General features: G+C 43.1%; 1 protein-coding gene across 5 annotated transcripts in view; it reads right to left on the bottom strand.

The window, feature by feature from the left end:
* Positions 1-24,537, bottom strand: part of TSNARE1 (t-SNARE domain containing 1) — a 473,885-nt gene that overhangs the window by 303,100 nt on the left and 146,248 nt on the right. For all 5 annotated transcript variants that reach the window (XM_027665127.1, XM_027665131.1, XM_027665128.1 and 2 more), the window contains 2 exons: positions 11,455-11,532; positions 4,434-4,503 (listed from right to left, as the gene is read on the bottom strand). In XM_027665127.1, coding sequence (XP_027520928.1) covers positions 4,434-4,503; positions 11,455-11,532 — 148 coding nt within the window. The remainder of the gene's footprint in view (positions 1-4,433; positions 4,504-11,454; positions 11,533-24,537) is intronic.

Raw genomic sequence — 24,537 nt, 5'->3', positions numbered from 1 at the left:
TGGTACATTTCCTGGGAAGGGTGAGGAAGATGGAATTCCCTTTAATTCCAGCAAAGAATACAGCATTTTAGCATTCTGTATTTTAGCAGACCTTGCATGCCTAGGGAAAATACATGTCTTATGAGGTTAATTTTTGTCCAAAACACATGTAAGAGCAGTAATACAAAAGTTCTTCCAGAACAGTTGAACTTGTCTCACCCTGAAGCAGCTCAGTTCTCAAACTGAGCTTTCCTATCGGGAAAATACTTTGAAACTCCTTTGTGGCCACAGGAATTCTTTTCCATGCACCATCTTATCCAGGATTGTGCATCAATTCAATGAGAAAAGCAGTTTTGTCTTCTCACACTGTACAGATATAGAGCCGAGGACTCTCTCAGGTGCGGGAAAAAAATCCCACGTATTTCAATAATGTTCACTTTTCAAAAAAAATTAATGCCAATGGGAGAAGGGAGGTAAAAGCTAAAAGGCTTTTTTCTCAAATCAGGAGAAATCAACACATTTTTCAGTAAATCTAATCAGTGCTAAAAGCCCCAAAAATATCCTTCTTATAACTCCTCCTTAAACAGGGAAATGCTTCTGCCACTGACTTGTAAAGCATCCAAAAGTGCCACAGAGTGAAGACTCTTGGGTTACCTCCCAGACCCACCTGAAAATGGGTAATAAGCTGTGCTGGAGTCACTGCCCTACTGCTCTTGACCTTGCAGTGGGACAAGGTCAAACGTGCAGTAAGGAATCAAACTCCTCACTGAGGTGACCGATGCAGGAAGCCTGGTTTGGAGAGGATGGATTGCTGCCATGGCCAACCAGCCTCCATGGAAAGGACATCAAGGCCCCTTCGTGCCACTTAAAGCTCAGTCTCATGGCTTCCAGGTAGCCAACAAGTGCTACTTGCAGCCTGCACAGCCACTTCTCTTGAGATCACAATGAGACAGGGTCAGGTTGTGAAAAAATGAAAGCTTTTGGTTTTTTTTTTCTTCTTCTATCATACTCCTCAGAGGGCATTGTCCAGGTTACAGGGATGCTTTCATTTCCAGTCATTTTGTGGAGGATGTTGGGAGATTAACCAGGCATATCACTCACAAGAAAAGAGACTGGTTTTCACTGTCAGTGCTCGATGTGGGCATTTAATTTAATTTGCCTAAATTAAAAGCCAGTTACCTTCAGTGCCTAATGTTGGAGAACCCCCTCATCCCAGAAAACAAACCAGTTGATTTTTCCTGCAAAATAAGAGTTCTTAACATGCTGTTTGTAGCCAAGCACCACTGGAGAAAGCTGTTGGCATTGCCTCCTGGCCTTAGCTCCTCATCCCAGTTCCAAACACCTTCTTTCCTTTTGCTCCCATTCTCTCCCCTGTTAATCCAGGGTCAGTTGCATTCAGCCAACTGCATTTTATGGACATTCATGTTTCATTTGCCAGGTCATCCAGCCCCAAGCACGGGGCACACAAGGATTTGTGCTGGCTCTGGGCAGAGCTTAGACCAAGATCATCCACAGTTGGGTCTTGTATACACCCTGCTCATCTCAGCAGCCAAGTCTGTCTCTCTGACTGGAGCTGGCATTCCACTGGGGATGAACTCTCCCAGATTCACTCGCCACAGATACAACCCCTATTCTGAATGATTCAGCTCTCAAAAGGAGAGAAACCATTTCAAAAAAGGGAATAGCCCAGTTTGACAGTCAGAAACGTGCCCTCATCTGATGCCTTTGTGAGTCCTGTGCTTAAGAGGCAGAAAGTCTGGGTGAATTTGAAAAGGAATCAGGTAACCTTGGTTTTATTGTGTTTTAGTAGGACCCTGCAGCCAGATAAGCAAACATGTAGAATACAGACCATAGCAGCTGAATGTCCTGTGTAGCAGGATCACCATTAATCCCTATTCCCAAATACTCTGCCTCCCCTCATCTGCATAACAGCCTCATTTTAGGCAGAGTAAGAGTCACTTAATAAGAAAGTAGAAATTGTGGCAATTTTACTATTTAGATACCCACAAACATCATCGTTTCCCTAATAGCCAAGGCTATAAACCTACCAAATGCTCACTCCCTGCTCCCATCTCCCAAGTTAGAGGATGTTCAAGGAGAAACATGCATCAACCTGTGAAGGAAAGGGGTCAAGTGGCAAAGGAGGAAGATTAAGCCATGATTTGCAGCTGGGCAAGCAGAAAACGCTGCCCCAAAGGTCTCACCTGAAGAGCTGACCCCCCTGAGCAGAGATATATCAGCTCTGCCAGCTCTGTGATTCATGGGGTGCTGCTTTCTGCTGGTGCAGGTCTCAGGAGAAACAGAGATTCCTGTAGAGCACTCAAGGCTGTTTGCCTGGAAAAGGGGGCAATGGAAGGACACCTCAGTTTTAGGAGAGGATTGAGGGGAAAAGAGATGCTGGTCCTCCTCTGCAGAGCACCCTGGAACTGTTTGTTCTGGAGATACAACAAACCAAATAGGAGGAACCAGGAGAGACCTGCTGGAGAATGGGGAGAAGGGATGAAGCAGGAGGTAGCTGGAGGAATTCTGGGGCTGATAAGAAGGGTAGGCAAGCATGTTTAAAGTAAAAATAAGCTGCACTCAACTAACTGGACAATTAATGATAACTAATGATAAAAATAATTAGTGCAATTAGTGCCTCATTGGTGCCTATTTATGTAACTGCTCAGGAAAGAAGGAAATTATCTAGCCATGGTTTTGGAGTGCTCTGAAGAGTCAAGGAATTGATTCTTAAATTGAAAAAAAAGAGTAATTTAGGAGAGCAAACATAATAGCTGTGTGATACAAGACTTTCCTGGGCTAAGGATCTCCACTGATTAAGGTGGTTTGAGTTGCAAATAATTTTGTCCATGTAAACATCTCTCCTGATTACATCGATCTCCACAGACTGACTTTGTACTCCTGCATCCTCTCCAACCCACTAAATTTACTTTCAAATCTTCTAACTATTATTACTATTACTATTTTTAATCCTCTGGTTTGCAAAACAGACTAGATGTGAATTAGGGCAGATCTGATGCCCTAAGGAAACCAATGGAGAGAGAAGGAGAGAGACTGAAAACCAGTCTGAGAGTTTATATTGCACAGAGAAGGTCAATCAGGTCCATCAGGCAAATTACAGCTGTGTAAAGGCAGTATAAAGAAATAAACCCCAAATTCCCCTTTCTTCAAAGCCAAATCTCAGCAGGAACTTCAGTTATATACAGGAAATCAGAGCCACATCCTAAACACTTGATTTTTGCATGCAAGCTGCATTAAGGGAGGTATCTTTAATAAATTGGGCTACATTTGGAAGAGCCATTTTAATTCTCTAATTAGCATGCGTGCAATGAAAGCCAACTGTGCGTGTTTGTGTGTACACAGCTCTGGGAGAGGGGGTTTAATGAACTGGAGCTACTGCAACTGCAACTGAAGTTCCATTTTGTCAGTGTTGTGATGCTGAGATGCAGCTTTCGACCCCATAACACACTTTTCCACCCTTGCCTCTTCTTTTTTTTTTTTTTTTCCATGGAGTCATAGAATGATTTTGGCTGGAAGGGAGCTTAAAGATCATCCAGTTCCAACCCACTGCCATGAGCAGGGACACCTTCCACTATCCCAAGGGTTGCTCCAAGCCCAATCCAACCCGGCCTTGGACACTTCCAGGGATGGGGCAGCCACAGTTTCTCTGGGCAACCTGTGCCAGGGCCTCCCCACCCTCACAGGGAAACATTTCTTCCTAATATCCAACCTAAACCTACTGTCTTTCAATGTAAAGTCATTCCCCTTTGTGCCATCACTATGTGCCCTTGTCAAAAGTCCATTTTTACTTGGGTTCATGGACTTTGGCAAAGTGGAAAAGGGGTAAAACAAAAGGAAAAGCTACACAAACATGTGTTGTGGTTTAGCTGCAGCCAGAAACTAAACTCCAGAGAGCCACTCACTGGTGGGGTGGGGTGAGGAGCAGGAAAGGCCTTGACTCTGTATAATCACTGCTTTGCAAGAACTAGAACATCCCAGGGTTATCCATGCTGCTTTTATCCCAAATCCAAAACAGCCTTGTGCTCACCACTACGAGGAAAATCAACTCCATCCCAGCCAAAACCACCACAGCATCCTACTCTGGCTTCACTTTAAAAACAAATAAAAAAACCCCAACAACAAAAAAAGATAACAATAAAAACAACAATAAAAAAATAACAACACAGCCAGACCCACAGAAAGCCCTTTCACTGTGGGTCATCTTTTTCTTTATCTACCACCATTCTCTGCCACCTGAAACCAGCACAAGCAAAGTTTTATAGGATCAATACACATCCTACCACCATTAATCACCAACAGAAACAAAAAAAAAAAAGAAGTGAGTCTGACAAAAAAATGCCATAAAAGGGCTGAAGAAAAGGTGAGAATAGATGAGGGAAAAAATGAAAAGGCTGGGACAAAGAAAGACCTGCAGCAATTTAAAATAAACTCACAGTCCATCCTGCAGCTCTTGAGTATCGTTTGAGGTCCCCAGAGATCGAAGACTTCTTTCCAGAGAGGTCACTGTCAACAGCACAGAAAGAAAAGATAAAGGAACAGGACACTTTTCCAGAGAAAAAAAATACTGGATTTTAGTTCAGTTGTTTGTCTGGTAATTTTATTTTTTTTTTTAATACATTGAAGTATTTGAACAAGTAACCCATGAGACAAAAGGGACACCATCCAGCAACAGCCATTACAACAGAATGGATAAACTGAGTTCCCTGGATGCATAAACGGTGAATCCATGAATCTGTGCCACGACATGATGGAATATGATCCCTTGTAAGAGTAAGAAAACCTCCATCCCATGGACCTTGCACAGGTCTCTGACTCTTCCAGCCTTGGGATGGCACAGAGCTGTGCATGGAGCATCTCCAGCTGGAAAAGTGCCCCCCGTGAAAACGCAAGAAATTGCATAATAACTATTTATTGCTCTGAATAAAAATTAAGAGGCAGAACATTGATGTTCACTCCAATATTTCCCTCCTTCTTGTTTGAGACCTTAGCTCTCAAAATCTTTTCTATTTCTATTTTCTTTTCTATTTCTATTCTAAAACAGAACCCTTTGCTGTGATCATCTCCTGTGTTGGAGAAATATTTGGGCTTTCCCATCAGGAGAGGAGGATATTCTATCCTAAGGACACCAAGAAGGTGGAAATATGGTTTGCGTTGCTTTTAATGACTTCAGATTTAAGAAATATATATATATATATATATGTCTGTGTGTGTATATATAAAAGTAACAGAAAACTAGGAGTACAGTTGTCTTTTTACACCCTTGAATTTCACTGTCTCAAATTGACTTTCAAATTAAAAACAGGTCACTACTTCTGGACTTAGCACAGCAAGTATGAAAAGCATTTGAAGATTTTCCACAATGAAACACATTAAATAAATTACATTCTTGATATTTACATGTGAGATTTTTCTCAGGATGCTCCCAGTTGTAAAAACTCATCACCCGTTATCAGTCACGCTTCAGTATTTAAGGAAAGAAAGAAGAGCAGATTAGAAACATGGCTCAATTATTTCTGCAGAAATTTAAGAAATCCTCTGTTTTAATGACTCTGCAGACTTGGACTTGGCCTGTAACTTTGAACAAGTCACTTAATTATATTTCCACTGACAGACCAAATCCTCTCTTCTCTTTTGGGCTCCACTGGCTTGACACCAAAAGTCACTAAATAGCACAAAAAATAACTAATGTGCCTGAAGAACACGAATATTCAAACAAACCTTGAATACGACCATATATTTCTACCCAAAATGCTAGATCTCCATAACAGATTTTAGTGCGGAGTTTGAAGATTCAGTAAGATAAAGCCTCAAGAAATTGTCTATAACTGAGCTAATAATTATTCTTCTTTGCAGGAAGCACAATATTTTAAAGAATAAATTGGAATTTTTCACTAATAACCATTTGCTTCTGTAAAAGAACAGATCTGATCCTGCAGAACAGATCTGATCCTGCAGATATCTCATGGATATTATAATTCCTTCTCTTCCCCTCTCTGCAATCCTAAAAACCCAATCTCCCATGCAATCTATAAGCCCTCCATTTCAAATACAAAATTTTGCATCAACTAAAAATACTTCTGGGCCCATCAACCCTTGGAAACAAAGCAGAATGTGGTCCTTGGAGAATGGACAGCAAGCCAAGGTAAAGAAAGGATTTGTGTGGACACTGAATTTGTAAGAACGTGTTAATGTCATGTGTGCAACTCTAGAAGGAAAAACAGCAGCTGGAGCACCCATGAACTTCCCCAACCTGGCCTGCAAAAATCAGGACAATTCAAAGTGAATTTTGCTACCACCTGCTTTGGAGAAGATTGGAGTAGGAAGCAGCTTTTCTACTGTAAAACACCTTTCAAAACTTCACACACATACCATTTTATGCTGAGGTAAATCCATGAGCTATCAGATTTGTTAAGGATTTTGGAAAACGTACATAAAAGGAAAAGAATCTGAGACATGAATACAAGAGACAAGGAAAGCACTTGTCAGTCAGGTGAGAAAATGACTCAGGTTTAAGTCCCTATCCAATAATTTTACCCAATATTCCAGTTTGGACATAGTATTTATGAACTTACATAAAGGTCAGTCATCCTAAAACGACAAGACAGGCTCTATGGAGCAGTCAGAGGTCACCATTTGATGTAGCTCTTACCTGGAAAATAGTGAGACTAAGACTCCTGAATCTCAAGAAAACCACCCATGGCCTGAGCTGCATCAAAACAGGAGTGGCCAGTGGATCAAGGGAGGTGATTCTCCCCCTCCACCCTCCTGCCGGGAGACCCCACCTGGAACACTGTGACCACCTCTGGGACCTGTTGGAGCAAGTCCAGAGGTGGCAACGAGGATGCTCCGAGAGCTGGAGCCCCTGTCCTATGGAGACAGGCTGAGGGAGTTGGGGTTGCTCAGCCTGGAGAAAAGAAGGCTCCAGGGAGACCTTGTAGCCCCTTCCAGTGCCTGAAGGGGCTCCAAGAGAGATGGAGAGAGTCTTTTTAGCAGGGTCTGCAGTGACAGGACAAGGGCTAATGGCTTAGATTAAGGGGTAAGGGTAGGTTTAAATCAGGTTTCAGGAATAAATTCTTGGCTGTGAGGGTGGCGATTAGAACAGGTTGCCCAGAGAAGCTGCCCCATCCCTGGAAGTGTCCAAGGCCATTTTGGACAGGGCTTTGAGCATCCTGGTCTAGTGGAAGATGTCCTTGTCCATGGCAGAGGGGTTGGAGCAAGATGATCTTTCAGGCCCTTTCCAACCCAAGCCATTCTATGATTCTGCAATTAAGTCTGAGCTATTTTGGACTAAATCTAAACTGCTTTGACAATGAATCACTTTATCAAAATCTGTGTGCTGGATGTGGAAAATCCCTCTCAATTTACCAGTTCTGACCATGTGAGCAGTAGCTCTACCACAGAAGCAAAACATCAAGCTGTGCTGGGGAGATGCTGTGAAGCCACTGCTAAAACAGGTATCTTATTTTAAAAGCCTTGTACTCTTTATTTTTAACAGGCACACGCTGGTCCTGCATGATGAGGCACATCCAGAAGGTATCACTGCTGTTGGAACTGCCCTAATTTACAGAACCTGAGGGTTTCAATCCTTTAAATCAATGGGGGATAAGAAACCATTGTGAGATGGCAAAGGAGACTCCATCACACCTGAGCTCAGTCTTTAAAATCAAGGTAATGTGCATGGCACCAACCTGTTATGTGCAGTCATTAATGAGCAAGTGGCAGGAATTAGAGAGGGAAGAGACTCATTAGAGCACTCAGGTTCTCCATCTGGCCAGAACAGGTCTGATTCCTTCAGTATATCCTCCACTGATCAGACAGGACGCACCAAAGCAACCCCATTTAGGAGTGTTATTTAATTTACTTATTTATAAGACACTTAGTGAGAGGCAGCTAAAAGCTGTACACTGAACAAAATGCAAAACCTTGATAAAAATATACAGGAAAAAAAAAGCCATAAATAAGACAATTTCAGCCAACATTTTGGCTTCTTTTTGTGTCCAAATAGGAAAAAATCAGCTAAATTAAATAACCCATGGAAATTGCAAAAGTCAAAGCACTATCAAACAACCTGGTTTAGTGGAAGGTGGCTCTGCCCATGGTAGGGAGGTTGAAACTAGGTGATCTTTAAGGTCCCTTCCAACCTAAACCATTCTGTGACCCTATGAACCTATGAACCTTCCCTATGGTCAACAGGGACAGCCCCAAAAGATTTAGAGAAAGAAAGCAGATGCAAAGAATAGGAAAAATCTCCCTCTACTCCTTCACACTTCTGTGAGAAGTGGCATTAAAAAATGTCTATAATGCTCAAGACCTGGCAGGAGAGTGATCCAGTAGCACATAAAGAGAACCAGCTCTCCTGACTAAGATTTTTATTCAACACACGAGGAAGATTTCCATTTTCACCGTAGAAAAAGGGAGCAGGAATCATTTATGCGTGAGATCAGCCCCGACCAGCTCAGGGCTGTAAAAATCCCCCTTGGTCAGGAAGCAAGTCCTAAAGTGCCCAAAAAGGATTTATATCACCCCAAAGGCTCAGAACTCTGTAAAAAAAGAATAAGGAGAGCAAAGAGGGACAAAGCACACGGTGTTTATTACCTGTGCAGTGTTACTCAATAAAATTCAATGGTGCTTTAAAATCCAGGTACAAAGTTGACTTCTTGTTTCATTAAAAATAGTCACTCCCCAAAGGTAGAAAAAGTATTACTGAGATTGCCCACAACCTGGAATTTTTGGAAGCTAAACAACAGAAGCATAACGTGGGCAACTTGGGACATCTTGGAACAGCCTGATCCAGGGAAAGGGTGGAGTCACAATCCCTGGAAGTGTTTGAAAATGAGTTGACATGGTTTAGAGGGTTTGGTGGCATTCAGTCAAAGGTTGGACTTGGTGATCTTGGAGGTCTTTTCCAACCTCAATGATTCTATGATTTCATGATCTTTAGCAACCCAGGAGGGAGAAGAACCTTCCAGGTGCATGGTTTGGTCTCCAAACACAACGGGGAACCTGAAAAACCCCAGAGAGGCCGGGGCAAGGCAGGAAAAGAAGGAAAAGAGGAGCCGTGATGGGATTTATGCACCTTGTAGGATGTTCAACACACCATGCCCAGCACAGAAGGAGTAAAACCCCTCATCTGATACAGGGTAGAAAGCATCATGGGCATTCTTCCCTATTTTCTAACCCTAAAAGTTTCTTTCCCTAAAGTGGCTTAGCTGTGCCAAATCTTAGCATCCCTCTCCTGTAAAGCTCTATCCACTTTTTGGGGAAAGACTATAAAAACCACACATATAAACTGAATGGAACTGACTTTATCAGACAAAAAATAATACAGGTGATGAACAGAGCAACAACAGTGGAGTATCTTATGGGCATTTCTTCAACCTGAAAGCACTTTAAAAGGCATTATAAATTCATAGATTCATAGATTTTAAAGGCCAGAGAGAGCAATTCTGATTATCCAATCTGATTTCCTCCCATAAAACTTTGTCCTATCACTCCTACATCAAGACTCCAGACTGCAGCTGGACTAAAGTATATCTTATAAAAAGACATTTGAATCTTGATTTAAAGGTTCGAAGCAAAGCCAAATCCATCAGGTCCCCTCCATAAGCAGCTCTAATGGCCAGTTATCATCATACAGAAAGATTGAATTTGTCCAGCTTTAACTCCTATCTCCTGATCTCCTTCTGTGTGAGAACCTTAGATTAATGAGTCCTTTGCTATTTATGTGATGTCTTTTTTCCTACAGAGGTACTTACACACCACGGGTGAGTCCTGTCAGATGTCTCACACAGAAATTTGGATGGCACGTATTTTAAAGTCTGGTTTGCAGACTTCAAACAGTTGTGTCTCCATTTTTGCAAAGTAGTTTTAAGCATTTTAAGTACAGGCTTTGTCATTGCCTGCTTCACAGAGCACTCAACTCAGGCAACTCTTAGCAGAAAACGCATCATCACCATCTCAAAAGGAGTAACAAAGACCAAGAGAGGTTTTTCAAACCCTAATTGAATGGATTAATGCAATTCTAACAAAGAATGAAAAGAGAAATTGGGTTGTGGCATTTAAAAAAAAAGATGTGCCACTCATCTTGAGGTGTTATCAGGATAAACTCCAGGACAGTAGGAGTTTTGATTACAGAAGAGACATATCAAGTCAGGCTTAACCTGGCTGGTTTGGATAATAGTTGGTGTCTGTAACAGCTCACACAGGCTCACAGGCAGGCTGCAAAACTTCAGACTGAGCCCTCAGTTTGGAGCAGAAGTTACTGCCATTCATCACTACCACTGCCAAATTAAAACTATTAGTGCTGGAGCAACCAAATTTGATGCTACTGCAGGTATTTCTGTGAGTTCTGGTGTGGTTGTTCACCCACCTGCAAGCCAAGTACCCGTGGTCACAGCTGGAAAGTTCAAGCTCCCACAGGAGCCATAATCCCTTGTTTACATGGGATGTGTGTCACCAACAGAAGGGTCACAAAACCCTCGTAGTCATGGAAAAATCGGTGCTGGAATTTTCCTGGTAGTTAGAGCATACACAACTCCTCTAAAGAAAAGATGACTATATTTTAGAAGTTTTGCTTGCTATCCTTCTTCTAACAAGGATCCCTCGCTGCAAGGACTGGGGCTCTGCCCCTGGGACACACTGGGGCATCATTACACAAACAAGGAGGCACTAAAATCCTCTCCCTACACCAAGGCCAGGCCTTTCTGCCATCCAGTCCCTACAGACACAGAACAGAACAGACACAGAAGGTGTCCAGGTGATTCCAAAGCAACTTCAAGGTCTTTTGTAAAATCAGCACCAATAAGTTTTGATTCCTGTCTGACATTAGTGTATTTTAGAACTGGGGTACCATGACATCAGCTTCCATTCAGCAATGTTAGTTTACATCTGTCTGCAAGATAATTTCCCCCAGCCTAATCCAACAAAACTGATGAGCCAGACTTGTCTCCAAAGAAGGGAAGCACTCTGCATCTCCAGGGCCTGAGGATCCAGGAGCAGGAGTAGCATCTCTGCTCAGTCTACAGAGTGAAGAATAACAGTAGAGTCTTGGTGTTGGTGTTTTCATAAGGGAGATGGATGTTCTGCAAGCTCACAAGACAGGCTCTGAACACAGCAGTGCTGCAGCATATTAGAAAATAAGTCTAGCTTGTTCCACCTTTCTGCACTCTAACTCCCCATTGTAACAGATGACACAATTAAAAATAGAAAAGGATGTGGTATCAGCAAGGATTGGGATATATTTGTGCCTGTTTAATGGAACATATGGCGGAATATTTTTACATCTTATAAAGGACTGTGTATTGGACATGTGCTGCTGCTCGGGAGATGCAGCAGCAGAAAAGCTGCATTAATATTTGCTCTGTGACAAGAGGACCTGCCACACACCCTGCACAGGCACAGGAGTCATCAGCAGGACAGCACACAACTGACTGGGAAACCTTTCATTATACGCACCATTGGAGTTAATTCGGAACACGTTGGCTGAAGTCTCCTGAAAAAGCTCCTGCAGTTCGCTGGGATCAATCTGGGTGGCTGTGGAGACAAAAAGAGAAGAGATATTTTAATACTGGAGGCCACTGATCACTTTGAAAGGGGGATGGGCCTTTGAAGGGGGGTACAGGTTCCTCTTTGCTGCAGAAATTTAGCCCAGGGAGGGTGGTTTGCTGTAGTTTTTACACAGTGTCTGACCGTGGAACTTGCACTGGACTGGCAGATCAGCCCCTCAGGACAGTGAAGATGCTGCTGCAACATGGTGGATAGGGGAGACTGAGGCAGCATTTGTGGGAATTATTAGCAACTGGAACTCAGTTATCAAGTGGGAATATCAGAACCCCAAGTGAATGAGAAACCACAATCACAACATCACTTAACCATCACTTCCCAGAGCGGGAGGGCAAGTGAGTGGTTCCTGCCTGCATGAAAAGGCAGGAAGCAGCAAGTAGAGCACAACTGCTCCATGGGCTGAAAACCTGTGGGACTTTTAACATCCAAGAGGTGCTCCTTATCTTCCTATTTCTTTTTAATAGCCCAGCTGCAAAGGGCAATGAGTTAGTGCCAGGAATTGGTATTGCTATTGTTGCTGTGTTTTTGGGGTTTTCTTTCAAACTTTGTTTCTTCATTTTCCAACTTTAAACCCCCTTAAACTATCCCAAGCTTCTGCACAGCTTCACCACCTCCTGACAAGGAGTGATGTGAGGTTGGCCTGGACTATACTATAGAATCATAGACTCATAGGATGGTTTGGGTTGGAAGGGACCACTTAGTTCCAATCCTCCAACCCCCTTGCCATGGGCCTTCCACTAGACCAGGTTACTCAGAGCACCACCTAGCCCAACCTTGAACACTTCCAGGCATGGGCATCTACAGCTTCTCTGAGTAACCTGTGCCAGGGCCTCACCATCCTTATAGTAAAGAATTTCTTCCTAATATCTAATATAAACCTACCCTCCTTCAGCTTAAGGCCATTAATTATGGCCATATTACACAGAAGGGATACATCACTTAAAGAAGGTTTAAACTGGTAGCTTTACAGAGCCCTATTCTGTTGCCCAGCTGTGTCAGCTTTTACAGGTTTCCCAGAAGCTACTCTACCTGAAACTTTGGTCGTATCCAAAAGCACCCCAGGGCGTGTACACCCGACACAGTACAGTGCCTTCAAACAGCCCCTGCTATCAGCAAGGTGCTCCTCTGAGACAAAGCATTAGAGAGACTCAAAGAGGAGCTATGATTCATATCTTCAATTTTTATAACACACTCTGCATCCCTCAACCAGATTTCCCTAAGCTGTTAAAAAGCCACATGCCCAACCTGTGCTTGGAAGAGCAGAAAGTCAGTGATGGAGCAAGGCAAAAACCCAGGAAAATGGAATAAAATGAGAACCCCACTTGATGCACTGCTCAGGCTAGTCCTGAGGATGCATCTCCTGGCACTTGAGGACAAGCTCCACATCCGAAGGCCAGATTTTCCATTGCTTCTCACACTCATGTGAGAGGGTTGAGCCCTGGAACAGCTGTAAATAAAGTCATGGATCAGCCTCTCAGGTTGACACAAATCCAGGGTATTAAATGGTGTTTAATCCAAATGCACAGGGGCTCATTGCTAGAGATTTTCCCACTCTTCTCTTCCTGCAGTTCCTCCTAAATCAGCTCTCCCAGACACCCCTTTCCTTTGCTTTATAGAGTCTGTTCAACACCAGAAATGAGCTGGAGCTCCCCCTTCCCCCAGGAATTTCCCTTGTTACCAACAAGATCCAACTCTCATTAAATCACTGGCAAAAGAGGAGCCAGGATAAGATTTTTACATCTTTACAGACAGTGATGACCCCCATTTCAAGAGGTTTTCCTTGGATTTTCAGGGTGCTGACATGCTGCGGGTTAGTTATGGGAATATGAGCAGCCAGGACATGACTTCAGCTTGGCAAAATTTCCAGTTGCATGTGCTCAGAGGGCTGGGCCACATATTTTGTGATAGAGATTTTTTTGGATGGGTGGCAGGTTTTTGTGGTTGTTATTTTTGAGGGGAGGGTGGTTTTTTACCTCTTTATTTCCATTCTTTCCTTAGAACACTGGATTTGCCTTAATGGATTTTTAGCCTGGCCCAGTGATCCTGGGTCCATGTGCACTCAGGTGTTGAACAAATCCTCAGATGAACCATGAGGAACCAAACCAAGGGCTGGAAACTCATTCAGATCATCAATTATTGCATTAAACTTCCCAAAATAATCCACACTGCAGACTTCAATGTGTTTCCACATGAGGACACTCCTGTAGATTCACAGCATCTATCGGTGTGGAGACAATTAAAATGCCCAAACTACCCCAAAAGTAAAGAGGAAATATCCCAAATGTTGCAAAGGGCTGGAGAATCACCAATTTTATTCCAAGGACTGGCAGTTTTATTCCAAGGAATGCACACCTGCATTTTGGATTCCCTGTGACACTGTGAGAAAGAAACACTGAGCAACACTATGAGTCCAGAGTTGTTCCACGAAGTTAAAAACTACTCAGAAATTGAAGTGCTAATTTGGGAGGGTGAGATTTATTTAAATTTATTGGTGGGATACCATTTTTCTCAACCTCTACCTCATTTCCCTAATAGAAAATAGGTAAAATTCAACAGGACAATGTGTGAGGATTGTACTGTGAGGACATGGAAACAATTTTTGAAGCCTCTGCATATTCATTTTAGCCAAATGCAAGAGGACTGTGAGATGACAAAGTCCCCCTCAAAAACCTGAAATCTCAATCCATAAATATCTACCAGAGAGCACCATATCACCCCCACAACTCAGAAAAAAAGCAAATTAATTTTTTAAAAAAAAAAAAAAAAATCAAGGTAGACAAAACCTTTGGCCAGAATTTCCAAACAATTACTTTGAAAATGCAATTCTTGGAGAACAGCTGAGAAAACCACACTGAATGTGGCTTCCAGTTCCCTGCCCCTGGGTTTTTATTTCATGTCACAGCACGCTGCCAGTTCTGGTTTCATTTTGTTTTTTATTTTACAAAAGAAAACAAAATAGTAACCAGAAGGTTGTTTTAACTACTCCAATCTCGAGCTTCAACACATCAAGCCAAGATGTTGCAGCTACTCATGGAGGATTCAGCAGCTCAAGTAGACAAGTAAAACAATTTAAAAACAGTAGCAGAAAACAAAGTAAAAATGCTGTACTACCAAGCTAAGGAAGACAACCCAAGACTGGGAAGGTAAGTGAATATAAAGTACATTTGTGCCTTATAAAAAATAAAACATCTTTGACTACATCAAGTGAATACTAAAATATTATGATTCCCAAGAAGGATTATGAGGTTTCTGATGTGCATTAAATGCTGATATGCATTAAATACGTGTCCTGACACTATCAGAGTTCAGGGTCACAACTGGGAAAAAATGACTTTTATTTACACTGTGGGTCCTGGAAGCTGTGAAGGTTTTGCAGTGCATATGTTACAGAATCCCAATGCAAATCTTTCCTCCTTCACTTCCTTAACTGGAGAGTTCCAGAAACATTTTTACAGTTTTTACATTTATTTTCCTCATTTGTTTTCCAGGAAAATCCTCTTAGCAGGAGACAGAACAACCCAACTTGCTCTGCTATCAGTTCAACCTTGTCCCCACCTAGCAAATAGTGACAGCCTGTTATATTTATTGCAACTCATAGAAATCACAGAGTGGTGATTTCCCATGGGTAGGGACACTTTCCACTAGACCAGGTCACTCAACTCCCCATCCAACCAATTCCTAAAGCAGTAGCACCCAACAATGGCATTTATCTGCCCATATAAATCTTATTCTGCCTACGTAGCTCTTATTTCTTTTGCTTGAGAAGCTACCCAGACACCCAGGTAGGTCCAAGAGATGGAAAGACGAGCTTTTCAATCCATGTTCTGCCAAAGCAAAGTGTGTCAACACACGCCCTGGCCAACTGCAAGGGGAGATCTCAGCAGGGAAAGGGATTGTAAGGAGATAATTCAACTTGAGTGTGGTGGCCTGACCATGACTGGCCACCAGGTGCCCACCAAAGCAGCTCTGTCACTGCCCTCTGTCGAGGACCAGGAATCGGAATGGGAACAATTCCGGAAATGGAAAAATATGTACAGCGATTGAATGGACTTCACACATTGTGTGTTTCCCCCGAATTTGTATCTTCCGGGCATGTCCCGGCCTGCTCACCTCCCTGCACCTCTGTCTTCTCTGCCAACTGGCTGGAGAAGCTGCGGCAGGAGACAGCCCCCATTGGCCCTTTCCTCCCCTGGTCCCTCCTGTGCTCCCCCCCCTTTTTTTGCCCACAGCTCAATCCTGGTTTGTCCCCCCGTCTGTCTGTCTCCTGCTCCACCCTATGTTCTGGCCCTTTCCCTCCGGATAAAAACCCCGTGCGCACGCTGGATTAAAGATTCTACCTGCACCCCACCTTTGTGTCTGGGATCTGTGCCGTGTCGCGGCCCCATTCCCCTCCCCCGCTCGGACCGCGGCAGCCCTCTTCAGCCAGACAGGAGGAGAAAATATGACAAAAGGTTTGTGGGTCGAGATAAGAACAGGGAAAGTAACTCAACAGTTACTGTCACAGGCAAAACAGACTTGGGGAAATAAATTGAATTTATTACCAATCAAAACACAGTGTAGCATAATGAGAAATTTTCTTAAAACACATTCACCCCTCTCTTCTTCCTAAGCTCAACTTCACTCCAGATTTTCTCCATCTCGTCCCCTCCAGGGGTGATGGGACAGGGAATGAGTGCTGTAATCAGTCCATCACACATTGTGCTTCTTCCTCCTCTGGGAGACAATTCTTCCCACTCTTCCCCTGCTCCAGTGCTGGGTCTTACCCAAGGAGGCAGTTCTACAGGAACTGCTCTATCATGAGTCCTTTCCACATATCCTTTCCACGGGGTCAGTCCTTCAGGGTACCTTTGGGGTGATACCCCGTGGGGTCACAAGTCCTGCCTGAAGAACTCTTCCAGTGTGAGCTCCTCTCTCCACAGGTCCTGCCAGGAATCTGCTCCAGTTTGAGCTTCCCATGGGGTCACAGCTTTATTTGGGCATCCCCCTCCTCCTGTGTGGGGTCCTCTATGGGCTGCAGGAGGATCTCTGCTCCCCCATGGACCTCCATGTGCTGCAGGGGTACAGCTGCCCCACCATGGGTTGCCCCATGGGCTGCAGGGAAATCTCTGCTCCAGCACCTGGAGCACCTCCTGCCCCTCCTTCCTCATTGACTTGGGTGTCTGCAGGGCTGTTTCTCTCATATTCCCACTCCTCTCTCTTGGTTTCATGTAGGCAAATTCTGGCACCTTCTCATGGAAAATACCACTGCAGCCCCCCAGCACCAAAACCTCGCAACATAAACCCAACACAATGAGGTAGATCCTTCTCATAATCCATATTCCTGCAGTCCTGGAAAAACCTGTATTGCCAAGACAGACTCAGGAGGTGTTCTGGGGATACTTTACCCCAGTAATTGCTTCCTCCAGGTAAAAATCAGTGAGACTGCAGCAGGTTTAAATCTGCACATGCAGCACCATCTTAATGCCTTTCTGCTATGAGGAGGTGGAATCTTGACCTCTTTGCTACCTCCTTGCACTTTGGATCAATGCCAAAAAGAAACCAACCAACCAAACAAACAAAATCTGAATCATGAAATCATTTAAGTCAGAAAGGACCTTTAAGGTCAAGTCCAACCATTAGTCCAGCACTCCAAATCCATCACTAAACCCTGTGTCTAAGTAACATATCTACACATCCCCTAAATCCCTGCAGGGGTAGTGAGTCAATCACTTCCCTGGACAGCTCCTTCCAATGCTGGACAACTCTTTCAGTGAAGAAATTGTTCCTGATATCCAACACAAACCTCCCCTGGCAAATCTTGAGGCCATTTGCTCTTGTCCTATCACTTGTTACTTGGGAGAAGAGACCAAACCCCACCTGGCTACAACCTCCTTTCAGGGAGCTGTAGACAGTGGTTGAGAACCTTAAAAATCCACACAAGCCTTACACAGGGCTTTTGCCACCACTACACTGGAGAATACTCAGAGTGGGCTGCATTCCACGTTTCAGTGCAATTCTTTATTTATTCTTTATTTCTTTATATTTAATTCCTCACACTTCTGTCCACGGGAGACACTCAGGGTGAGGACTGACCACCCGTGGGATGTGGTGTCGGTGCTTGGAGCAAAACACAACACAGGAATCTGTTTGCTTCCCGCAGTCTTGATCAGGAGGATGAAAATGCTTCTGATGCACGTGGGGCTCTCAGGTGCTGTGACAGCTCCAAGCACCATGGACAGCAGCTTTGGAAGGGAAAGGAGAAATCCCAGCAAGCTGTTGAGCAGGAATGTCTTTCAGTTCTTCTTCAAGACAAGCCAAATGCAAAACATGACCAGGCTTATAAGGTCTTGTCTCTAGTGATCTGGATCTAATTAATGCCGAAAGGGAATTGTAGAGGTCCAGGACAACACACGTGGTAAAGGCACCTACAGGAACATCCTTTTGCCTAATGTTAATGAAAACTGCCTGTGTTTGCCACGTTAATCTTCCCTGCCTATTAATTATTTCACACTAATTTGAAGCTCCTAATGGCTTTTCTGCAGCCAGGTGAAGTCAGTTGCCTCCCTGAACTCAATTTTGCAGCAAACCCAAAATAACTCATAAGCTCCAGAAAAGAAGAAGCAATAATTAAAGTAACTCCAATAAAAAAGGAGGAGAAGGGGAAAATCAGGACAAAAATTTGATCTTTTTACTTATGATACTTAATGTGGCTGTAACAAAGCAACTCAGCACCTAAAAGTGTAATGTATTTATCTCAAGAATTTTGTCTCTGTTCTGTTAAAGAAAGTCACAGATTTCCTGCATCTGAATCTCTCCTTTTAAAGCTTTAAGTGAAGTTACAGCATCACCCTTTGCTGAAGAAACTCCAAAAAGAAAGTTCCTTGGTATCCAAACTGCTCTTTTTTTTTTTACCATGAGACACCTGCAAGGAGTACAGAGCAGCTAGGGAGCAACCAACTCACTCTGATTTCAAACCATGCACCCCAAATCCTCAGTTTACCTCCACCAACATGGATTAAGTACCACTGCACCCAGCCCTGGGGATCAACCCCTTCACAGCCCAGTTGAATGGATAAATCTCACCCATCCAGCACCTTGTTCCTTTTCCAGGACCACAGGAACCATTGCAAGGCTTCAATCCCTACCTTGAAGGTTTTTCATAGAATTATGTAAGAGAGTAACTCTTTATTGAAGATTATGATCCACAACCCATGTGCCTCTGGCACTGGGAAATGAACTCAAGGGTTCATCTCAAGGAAGAGATTGATTTCCAGCTGCTGGCCCGAGAGTAACACATTTGCTCTGGAGCAAAATGGCAAATCCATGTCTTTATTTCAGTTTTTCTGGAACAATTGACATAAAAATGAGAAGGTGGAAGAAGATGAAAGACGCAAAGGGAGGAAAAGAGTAAAGATAAAGGAGCAGATTGTCATGGGAAGATGAAAATGCTTAAGAAAAAGACAAGCAAGAACTGGTGGGTGCACAGACACCTACACCCACTCCAGATGAGTCCTTTAGCCACCAGTACTTCCCAGGGTGCTCCTCCCTGGGGACTCTGGTGTCTGATCCCATGTTTCATACCAGCCCTTGGTCTCTTCCACTGCAAGAACAACGATTTGGTCTTCTGCTGCCTTTCCATTTCATATAAACCACAGGAACCTCATTTCTCCTCATCACCTCTACTCTCCTGTTGAAACTGGTCAAAAAAACCTTCAACAAGTACCAGGATAGAAGGGATTGGCCAAGAGCATGTTTGAACAAGATTCCTTTCTTCAAGGAAAAGAGCTTAAAATAGAAGGGGAAATGGAAGGGAATGAGAGAAGCAGCATCATGTCTAATGTTGCAAAGTTGCTCCCGGTGTTCAAACGTAGGAGGTCTTTATTTCCTCCTGCTGAAGTTTGAGAGAAATAAGTGATAAAGGAAAATGTAAGCAAAAAATCACACTCATCAGGCAGCATGATTTTCATCAGCGTTGGAAAACGTGAGGCTGTTTCACACGGAAAAGCTCTGAGGGTCTTTGCTGCAGATTTGGGCAGTGACTTGGACAAAAAAAAACAAGTCTCCTCTGCACAAAGATCACAAAAAGAGGGCACTGAGGAAATTCAATGTTTAAAAATGATCTGGAGCTGGTGTTTGCACCAGTCCTCTTCCCCTTCTCACACAGTGGGGTCAGTGTATTCTAGAACACAATTAGCTCTGGGTTAACTCAAGGTCTCTGTTTGTATTAACACTTGTAAACTCCTGATCATTTTTTTTTTCTTAAATCATCTTCCTGATTTGTCCAAGTTCTTTTGAACATACAAAATATTTTTTTTTCCTAGCTTTAGAAATGAAGCTTTACCTGAAGGTGTCTCAGGTGGAAGGACAGATTTCATCCCACCCATCTAAAAAGGAGATGGGATAAGTATTGAAGTACCTGCCTCCTTCTCGTCTCACCGAGAGAAAACCAAGAATCACAGAAACATAGAATATCCTGAATTGGAAGGGACCCACAAGGATCATCAATGTCCAACTCCTGGCCCTGCACAAGACAACATCAAGAATCTCCTCATGTGCCTGAAGGTGTTGTCCAAATGCTCCTTGAGCTCTGGCAGCCTTGGTGCTGTGCCCATTGCCCTGGGGAGTGTGTTCAGTGCCCAACCACCCTCTGGAGGAAGAAGTATTTCCTAATATCCAACCCAAACCTCCCCTGACACAACTTCAGGCCATTTCTTCAGGTCTTATCACTAATCCCCACAGAGAAGAGATCACTCTCTGCCCCTCCACTTCAGCCTCACCCTACAGAATTACCCTGCTCCCAACTTACTTCCCCATCAGACACACTTGAAGAAAAAAATTTGAGAAAATCAATGAAAAAAAACCCTCCCATCTATTTAACAGCTCAGATTTTTTTCTTTGGAAGTCCTACCACAGCTATAGGAAGTTCACAAGAGGACACAGATATTTTATAATCCCTAAGCCATGCTAAATTCAGGGCCTAAACTCCATGAGCTTACCAAGGAGGTAAAGCAGGCAGGGAGAATCATTTCAGGTTGGTAAGGGCCCCACCCAGGCGTGAATTTTTTTTCTTGGGCTCTCTGAAGCAATTTCAATACCTAAGCCTTTATTCCAGACTCTGAGATTTGTGCTTTAATTAACATGTTCCCAGAGAAGTAACTGCAGTGTACAGTGTCCCCAGCACAAATGTTCCCGGTGGAGCTTGTAAGTTTTAACTGGAGCTCAGCTTGGTTCTTCCTTGGAAAAGCCTTGGAAATAAAAAATTAAAGAAGCTTTACATATATATGCAATACATATTTCTGAGAGAAATATTAAATACAGAGCCTATCCCAAGGAACGTCTAAGATGCCAAGGAAAAAGGCTATTCAGGCAAAAGCTTCCCATGTAAGTGAGGTCCAGGGTAGTGGGACCAAACTCTGCAGCTTGGCAAGTGTCTGTGCTCTGATGGGATCAAAAGGGACAGCCCAGTCATGGAGAATCATCCCTTGTGGAATTCAAGAATGTAAAGGATGAGCATTAACTTGCAGTGAAAGAAATTAGGGAAGACACAGAATTAAGGAACTCTCTCCTCCTCGACCTACCTGAGGAAAAGGGCTGCACACAATTTGTACACTACCATGTCAATCAGCCAAGAGGTAAGTTTTTTTAACTAAGCCACTTGACAGGAGCATGAAACCCAGGGGTGCCATATTCCCATCCTCCCCATGAGGGAAATCCCGCCCCATGCAATTCCAAACACAGCACCAAAACTCAGCCACAAAAATGCAAGTCTGTGCATACTTAAGGAGGGCTTCCCAAAGAAAAGGAAGCATATGGGAATGTTAGAGATCAGTGAGGCACTGGAAAAGGTTGCCCAGAGAAGCTGTGGATGCCCCATCCCTGGAAGTACTCAAGGAAAAACTGGATTGGGTCCTGAGAAACCTGGTCTAGTGGAAAATATTCCTGTCCCTGGAATGGGGTTTGAAATGAGATGATCTTTAAGGTTTCTCCCAACCCAACCATTCCGTGGGTCTATGACTAATTATTATTTTACAGTGCAATCAAGATTCAAAAAGATCTGCTTTGTGTTATTTCTAGCTAAGATGTTTCTATTCACTTTTGTTTCCTTCTTCAGCATATCTGCTGATAACAAACTGCTGAAGAGGAAACCAGTGAGACTCTCTCGGTGCTAAACTAGTGCTGGAATCTTCTCAGCCCTGCAGTCATCACCCTGTGTGGCCAGGACAGCCCAACTGCACACACTGCCAGGGTATCAGCTCCTGTAAAAGGAGTCTGGACGAGGAGATTTGCACCCATGAGAGATCATAGGATGGTTTGGGTTGGAAGGGACCTTAAAGACCACTCAGTGTCAAGCCCACCTGCCATGGACAGAGAAATGTTGGCCATTCACTTTTCAGCTGGCCAAGTGGAGAATTCCTCTTTGGTGAGCACCACGTGGCACCTGTGGCCACGTGAGCAATAACAGCCCTGCCCAAATTTGCTCCAGCTCTGAAGGTGGATTTTGTGACTGAACAGCAAAACCACGACCTAAATCCTGGAGAGTCTGCATGTACAACCTTGACAAGGAGCAGAGAAATCCCAGACAGTATCAGCAACAGCATGAAAGAAAGTTTCTGGCATAATGTGTCACCCAGAAGATGAGATACAGCACAAAATACAAGAAGAATGGTGAGATGAAGCAGAGATGTTGCTTCCAACTGATGACTGGGAGGAATATAGCCAACAAAACTCATGAGAAAAGTTCCAACAAACCAACAGACTTTGCTGAATTACTAGTCCAACAGTTTATTTTAATGTATTATGAACAAGTTCCCCGCTTTTGCAGGGCCACTGGGAATTTATCAGATTTTTTTCCCAGCACTGGGTGACAGTTTGTGCTTTTCAGTCTTTCCTTCTCAAGCTCGTTAGAGATGTTAAAAAGTGAACATCAGCATGATATTCTCTATATCCACATTAAACCACACTGCTGCCAGAAAAACCTGTTCTTATCCTGCACTGCTTTTCAGGCAGTAGTGAAAAAAAAAAAATAAAAAACAACCAGCATGAAAACAAAAACAAAAACCCACCACCTTCTAATTTCTACAACAAGAAAAACAGCAGCTCTGGTTGATTTAGTATAAGGAAATGTCAGAGACTCACATTCTGTTACTAAAACAAAAAGCCCATCAATTCATGGCTGCAACACGATGGTTAAAAGTGATTCGAAGGTCAGGCACGGCTGGCAGCCCCTGGAAAATGAGTTGGGGGGATTCTCAGCCCTGTTTCACCTGCTCAGATCTCTGTAAAAATGAATAAAGTAATTCAGAGAATCACTACTTTCACCACAAAGCCCCACAAAGGCTGAGGGGCTGACAGGACATTTGGGAGAATGTTGATTTTCCATGTTGGTTAAATGCAAAATGGACTTAAAATTTCAAGCCAACCTTTAGGCAGAATAAGTGCAGAGTAGAGCTGTGCAACGGATTAAGAAGCTGCTAATTCTGGAGGTGTGGAAATTTCTGCTTTGGTTGGACAGTTTTACAATTAAGAATTTTTCTCCATTTTTAAGCAACTGGGAGACAAAGTTTAAAAGGTTTTGCATAATTCTGATGTATTAAATCACTTTTAAATAAAACAAAATCACTTTCAGGTTTTTTATTATTTTTGTTGGTGGTGGATTAGGAGAAAGTTAAAAGGACAATTCATTTTTGATTGGAATAAATCAATGTACTGGAAAATACCAATTATTTTGTGAAATTCCCCTATCAAATCCTATTCCTTCCTACTTTCCAAGATGGAAAGTCTAATCATATTCCCTTCTTCATGCTTCAAAGCAGTAGCAGGAGCAAGAATTAAGGTAATGTCTGTGTGTATTTTTGAAAGGATACCCAAGTCATTAAGGAAAAAAAAAAAAAAAGGCAATTTAAGATGTTTGACAGTTTGTTTCATTTTTTAATGATGATGTGGTGCAAGTATATAAATAAAACCTGAGTGAAAGCAAGTTTTGTTTACACTGCTCTTTTCCAAGGATAGTCTGCAACCCTGTGCTAATGCAAACCCAAACAGCACCAACAGGACATGAAAATGCAAAGGAATTACCTGAAAAGAAGAGTGGAAAAGACTGATTAATGTTACACTTCCTGCCCAAACTGTGGGACATGTAATACGAAAACAGCCAGCAGAAAGAAGACGAAGAGCCCAAATATTTTTGAAACGTCGTTATTTAAAGATGTATTGGTGATATAAATCATAAAATACTGTTTTTATTTTTAAACTAGCACTTAATCAGCCCTCTCTTCTGGTCTTATTAATGAACTCAGCACTAATTGCCTTCTTAGAAAATATCTTTTGAAAGATCCAGGCTATTAATGATAAAATGGAGATGATTTTTTTTTTCCCCTGATTGAGTCTATGTGATGCAAGGAAGTGGTATCAGAAAAATCAGCCAGAAAAGAAAGAAACCTTAAAAATGTTACCTCACCACAGTTTCCAGTTGAACACATCTATTAGGATGGGCTGTTGCAGATACTCCATCCCTGGAAGTGTCCAAGGCCAAATTGGATGGGGTTTGGAGAAACCTGGTCTAGTGGAAGGTGTCCCTGACCATGGCAGGGGTTGGAACTGGATGATCTTTGAGTTCCCTTCCAACCCAAACCATTTCATGATCCAGGTAAATGGGTATTTTCTTCACTCCTTGTAAATTATGGTTTCTACAAACAAAATCCTGAAATGTAGATAATAATGTGTAATCCCAGTGGACATTACGGATAATTCATGAGCTTATCCTTACTACCACCTTACCAGTGGTATCCAGTGTTGGGATGAGTCACTATTCCAACAGGAACAATAAGAGAGGAGCCTCAGGGTATCAACAGTGATGACACTGAGGTGGAGATGAACATGGGGTGCTCTCCTTGATACCTTGGGCACTGACACCCAATGATCTCACTCAGCCTCTCCCCAGCCCCTTGGCCTTTCCAAGTCCACACAGAACAAGAGTTGTAGGAGGACAGGAGACCC

The sequence above is a fragment of the Corapipo altera genome, unplaced genomic scaffold (assembly GCF_003945725.1).
Source record: "Corapipo altera isolate COAL_440 unplaced genomic scaffold, ASM394572v1 267, whole genome shotgun sequence".
Lineage (NCBI taxonomy): Eukaryota > Metazoa > Chordata > Aves > Passeriformes > Pipridae > Corapipo > Corapipo altera.
The sequence above is the reverse complement of the archived record's forward strand: the minus strand, read 5'-3'. Positions and strand labels throughout refer to the sequence as shown.